At 37.4% G+C, this 6,000-nt stretch overlaps 1 protein-coding gene across 1 annotated transcript; it reads left to right on the top strand.

The window, feature by feature from the left end:
- The first annotated feature begins 929 nt into the window (after window positions 1–929).
- On the top strand, window positions 930–5,296 carry LOC127494880 (T-cell leukemia homeobox protein 3). The gene is made up of 3 exons (XM_051861076.1): window positions 930–1,527; window positions 2,700–2,934; window positions 4,542–5,296. Exons 1-3 carry the CDS (start codon window positions 1,128–1,130, stop codon window positions 4,756–4,758), a joined length of 852 nt encoding a protein of 283 aa, XP_051717036.1. The 5' UTR covers window positions 930–1,127; the 3' UTR covers window positions 4,759–5,296.
- Window positions 5,297–6,000: the final 704 nt, after the last annotated feature.

The following is a 6,000-nucleotide window of genomic DNA, read 5'->3' as shown; positions in this document are numbered from 1 at the left end:
CAGTGGTTCAACCTTAATGTTATGAAGCGACAAGAATACTTTTTGTGCGCAAAAACAAAACAAAAAAACTTTGTTCAACAATTCCATCTCTCCCCTGTCAGTCTCCTACGCTGTTTACGCTGCATAGACAGTGCAACGCTTCCGAGTTCTACGTCAGAACGTCGGCCGACTCCTGCGGCAGCATCACATGTGAACAGCTTCAGCCAATAATAAGCTGGCGTTCTGACATAGTACATGGAAGCCTGCACTGTCTATATAATGTAAACAATGTAGGAGACAGATAGGGGAGAGATGAAATTGTTGAATTGTTTTGTTTTTGCGCACAAAAATTATTCTTGTTGCTTCATAACATTAAGGTTTAACCACTGCAGTCACGTTGACTACTTTAACAATGTCTTTAGCTACTACTTTTCCGGACCTTGAATGTGGTAATTACATTGCTTTCTATGGGGATAAAAAGCTATTTCATCAAAAATATCTTAATTTGTGTTCCGAAGATGAACAAAGGTCTTACGTGTTTGGAACAGGAGGGTGAGTAATTAATGACAGAAATTTCATTTTTGGGTGGACTAACCTCCTAAACCTGACGCAATTCCTTGCAAGCACTGTTATTTCCTTCTGGAAAAAGAAAAAAAAACTAGTTTATTCATTTTGAATGCATCACTGCAAAGTAAACTCAAAGTTTGTGCGTAAAAATGTGCTAATGTAATTCAACATAATGAGAGACCTCTGTAAATAAATTAGCTCAGCATCTTTCAGCCCCAATAAATGCGCATTTCAGAAATTAGTGTGATGACATTATTGAATAGCATGATGAGGCTCTAGTTCACTTTTTTCCCCGTTCCTAAATGTCAACCAATAGACAGAGATAATGACGGCTCGGTCCAGTCGACCAATGAAAACTTGAGCTGAAGAGTTTGGCAGGCGCCTCAGAGCGGAAACTCGACAGTTTGACGCGCGGTTCATCAGTGGCGAGACGTGTCAGAGTTCAAACGAGGAAACAGAGAAACGAGGACCGTCATCTGAGACCATGGACAAGACTAAAACTAAATTAAAATTATTTTCGCCGCACTTAACGTGATTTCGTTTGTTTCAATCCGCCATAATCTGCCGCGCAGCTGGGAATTATGGAGCGCGCGGAGCTCAACGAGCCAAAGGCGCCATCCAAAGCTAATCAGGAACCCATACGATTCGGGATCGACCAGATTCTGGGCTCTCTGGACCCGGAGAGCAGCCGTGCGCACGGCGGAAACACTGTGGATAACAGCCGCTTGGGAAGCCCAACCAGGGCGAGCGTTGCGCCTCATGTCTCCTTACCCGTCTCTCTTTCCGGAGTCACGGGCTCGCTGGAGGACTCCGGACGGGTGTACGGGGTGAGCGGCACTCTGGTGCCGAGTGGAGTGATTCGGGTCCCGGCGCACAGACCTCTAGCTGCCGCTGTGCCGCCGGCAATGTTGAGCGCGGCACCGGCGCTGTGCTTCCCCTGGATGGACAATAACCGCAGGTTCCCTAAAGACAGACTGCCAGGTAAAAGATACACATCTCTAAGGATGCTGGAATTGATCCACACGGTTCACAGATCTCTCTGGCTGCTGGACCTGCGCAGTTGGTTTCAGGAAAATATTTCAGGGAGGGAAAAAAATCAAAAAAGCTTTCCCCTCCAAAAATATGCATTAAGCTTATCACTATGAAATCACCCTGAAAAATACATGACCTTGATTTCAATAATAGCCACACTGTTTTTGTAAAACTCATAATTATATTAACTGTTATACAATAAATCAAATGTCAATCACAACGGTACTTAAAATAAATAAATTAGCATACGATTATTTACATGCAATCAAATGCAGATTAATTCATTTTCTTAAACGCACACATGCAATAAAAATAAAGACAAATAAAACACATTCAAATTCATAGCGCAAAAAATAGGTTTGATTGGTTGCTGTAATGTGTTTATTGTTAATCCAGAATATTAATTAAATGATTAGGCCCGAAACTACGTTTAGGCTCTATCAAAATGGTAATGTTTCTTCAATTAAGTCAATAAATCGAACTCATTTGAGATATTTAAGGTGAAATATACACGCTTAAAAACAATAATCAGAATTAAGTTTTTCAAAGTTTATATCAGAGCACGACGGGGATGAAGGCTATTTTAAGAAAAACGTGCTTGTTTCTGGACCTGAATAATATGAAAATTAAAAAAAAAAAAAAAAAAATGTGTGCAATAGTGCTCTTTTGAGATGTTTTCGGTAGATTAATACACATTAAGGAAACGATACGCACTTCAAAAATGGGTGCACCATTTTTTGTTCATGTTCCTGTGGGAATAAACTATTGATTTAATCATTTTTAATAACCCTGAAAATTATAAACAGGTGTTTTGTTTCACACATAAGTGATAGTTGTCGTGCATGTTGAAAAATGAAGTGTGCCTTTAACCTCGTTGTACCAACATCATTCATCAAAGATGCACACAAATCAGCTTTCTCAATATTTTTTCGTTAACTAGGTCTATGTATCACGAACAAATATTTAATTAGTCAACACAGTCAACCAGATAATTTCAGAAAGCACTGGGTTTAATAAACTAATAGTAGTCTACATTAATAATTGCATTATCAGAGTTTGTTTTTAGCACAAATCTAAAGGAAAATAACATTCTAAATGTCACTTTTCCCGCTGTTCTGCAGCTCTCATTCCGTTCACCGTGACCCGGCGGATCGGTCACCCGTATCAGAACCGAACTCCCCCCAAACGGAAAAAGCCCCGCACGTCGTTCTCTCGCGTGCAGATCTGCGAGCTGGAGAAACGCTTCCACCGACAGAAATATCTGGCCAGTGCGGAGCGCGCGGCCCTCGCCAAGAGTCTGAAGATGACGGACGCGCAGGTCAAGACCTGGTTCCAGAACCGACGGACCAAGTGGAGGTGAGACCGGTGTGACCCAAACAGCACAGGCGTGACTGAACGATTTCAGCATGCAAGACGCTTTTGATAATGTCATTAACGCTACAACGTTATTAACATCATTTTTTTTTGGTTGTTTAAATCCCTGCTGGAAAATGCAGGAGTCCACCAAGTGCAAAAATTTAGGCGCATTTAGAATTAAGATATTACACTTTTTAATTTAATCATTTATTTTTAACTTGAATTATTTTATTAGTATTCGATTATGATTAAATATACATTAGAAAACTTTTTAGGCTAATTGAAATATTAAAGGAACGTTCACCTTTTTGTGCTCTTCGGTCACTTTTCACTTTTGTAGCACGTGCTATGTGAAAAAAAAAAAAAAAAAGTCATGGACATGATTAATGGTCCTAAAAAATGACCACCATATAGAAATGAATAGGAAAAGTAAAATCTACGAAAATAAAGAGAATTTTGGAGGGATTCAATATACAAATCAGCCATGATGCAGATTTTTTTTTTTAAAAAAATAGAAAAAATGGATCATAATTATTGCATAAATAATACACTCAATGCTGGGTTAAAAACAACCCAAGTTGGGTTGAAAATGGACAAACCCAGAAAATGGGTTGTTTTAACCCAGCGGTTGGGTTAAATGTTTGACCCAGCATGCTGGATAGTTTTATTTAACTCAACTATTGTTTAAAAATGACTATATGGCTGGCTTAAAATGAACCCAAAATAGGTTGGAAATTAAAAATCAGACACATAATTACTAGAGGCAACAATAATAATCAAAAGGTGAACATTTATTAATAAGCAATTTAATGAATGTTTACTGTTTAATTATTATTTATTAAACTTATTGGTCCCACTTTATATTAAGTGGCCTTAACTACTATGTACTTACATTTAAATTAATCATTTGACTTGAACGCACTTATTGTGTACATACATGTTTTTACATTGTACTTATATTTTAAAAACACCTGCATGTAATTACATCTGTAATTACATTTATAATTACACTGTTGACTCATCCCTTACACCTTAACCCACCCTTAAACCTACCCATACCACCAAACCTGTCCCTAACTTTACCCATATCTCACCTCAAAAGCAGCAAAAGTGTTTTGCAATTCAATATGAACCCAATAAGTACATTGTACTTATTTTTTGATGTAAGTACATAGTAGTTAAGGCCACTTAATATAAAGTGGGACCAACTTATTCATAAATGTTGATGGTTCATTTTAAGCAATACAGTCATTTTTTAAACAATAGTTGAGTTAAATAAAACTACCCAGCAGGCTGGGTCAAACATTTAACCCAACCTCTGGGTTAAAACAACCCAATCGCTGGGTTTGTCCATATTTAACCCAACTTGTGTTGTTTTTAACCCAGCATTTTTGGAGTGTACTTGGTACCCTAAAGTTCTAAGTACACTACAAAATATTAAAGAATATTATTGAACAAAAATATATTGCATTGATTTTACTGGGGGGAAAAAGTTACATTTGAGGTGTTCTGACACTTTTGAGTGGGAGGAGTATGAGTGTGATCCCTAAATGGCTAATTGTTTAGGATTTATAATTGTTTTTTGCATCTTACGCCAAAATCTCTAGAAGGCAAACAGCTGAGGAAAGAGAGGCGGGTCGTCAGCAAGCCAATCGGATGCTGCTTCAGCTTCAGGCCGACGCCCTCCAGAAGTCCATGAGCGAATCGGTGTCATCGGATCCTCTATGTGTCCATAACTCCTCCCTCTATGCCCTCCAGAACCTCCAGCCTTGGGCCCAAGAGAGACCTGGTAAAATGGCCCCAACATCCACTACACTGGCTTAACATCACTCCCGTGGTGCTTTAGACTCACTAAGAATGGAAAGATTGAACTAAGATGATAAAACCACTTTATCTGGAAATGAATCAGGCTTTTTGACCGGTTATTTTATATGTGTGGAGCATTTGTAAATCTCAAACCATCTAAGCACTTTTTGTGGGAAAAGTGAACTAATGATGTCTATGTGTTTGTTACGGACAAAAAAACGTAGATGCTGCCTTTTGGAAAGAAAGGTGAAACGTTCACAGAAACTAACTGGCAATCAATCTGAATCACAGCGCTGTAAATATATGAACTGCTTAAATGATGTCTGTGAGAAAGTCTACAAAATATTGTTCTGGTCATGAAAAAAATTGTAATTATTTTGTGCTATTATGGTGACGATACATTACCGCCTAATGTCTGTCGTTGTTGACGTGCTTTCAACTGGAAAAGCAATGGTGTGTAAAATACAACACTGAACAATCAGCATTATGCATTGAAAATTTTATTGTTAAATAGTTTATACATCATTTCAACAAGAGGATATTTAAGCTTCCCGTCTCCTCAGTCTGTCTGTCTGATTGACCGTCTGTCTCTCTGTCACCTCAGAACAGGTTTCCCCGTCTCCTCTTTTACATCATCATGAAAAATAATCGGCACCTGTGCTCTATAAAGCTTATTCAGTTTTATATAGATACTGCTGCTACTAATCGGATCATTCAGGCCAACTTTGCAGAGTATAAAATATACAATGTGTGTAATAAATCAAATATCATAGGCTACTGTATACTTTAAACTCATCACGCTGTACCGGCACAGTGATTGCTCAAAAACACATCATAATATGATCCAAAAAATGATCAGAAACGATAATAATAATAAAAAAGCAACACTAAGGTTATCAGAGCATATTAGAGTCTGCCAGGACTGTTTGTGACCGTGATGAACACGGGTTTAACTTTCAACACACTTTTTACCATGATGGCTTCAGTTTCCTGCCACAAAAGTACTTGTTCACATTTTTAGGAGCTTTTCAATGGCTACTTTAAAGTAGTGCTGTCAAACGATTAATCGCATTTAAAATAAAAGTTTGTGTTTGCATAATATATGTGTGTAGTATGTATATTTATTATGTATATATAAATACACACATACATATATATATATATATATATATATATATATATATTTAAGAAATATTTACATACATATATATATATATATATATATATATATATATATACAAATAATTTATATATAAATAT

The sequence above is a fragment of the Ctenopharyngodon idella genome, chromosome 14 (assembly GCF_019924925.1).
Source record: "Ctenopharyngodon idella isolate HZGC_01 chromosome 14, HZGC01, whole genome shotgun sequence".
Taxonomy (NCBI): domain Eukaryota; kingdom Metazoa; phylum Chordata; class Actinopteri; order Cypriniformes; family Xenocyprididae; genus Ctenopharyngodon; species Ctenopharyngodon idella.
The sequence above is the reverse complement of the archived record's forward strand: the minus strand, read 5'-3'. Positions and strand labels throughout refer to the sequence as shown.

Bases quoted from the DNA above. Each gene is read 5' to 3' on its own strand.
- LOC127494880 (XM_051861076.1), top strand. From the start codon at position 1,128: ATGGAGCGCGCGGAGCTCAACGAGCCAAAGGCGCCATCCAAAGCTAAT. The intron at 1,528-2,699 runs GTAAAAGATACA...GCTGTTCTGCAG, and splicing joins CCCTAAAGACAGACTGCCAG to CTCTCATTCCGTTCACCGTG. The intron at 2,935-4,541 runs GTGAGACCGGTG...CAAAATCTCTAG, and splicing joins AACCGACGGACCAAGTGGAG to AAGGCAAACAGCTGAGGAAA.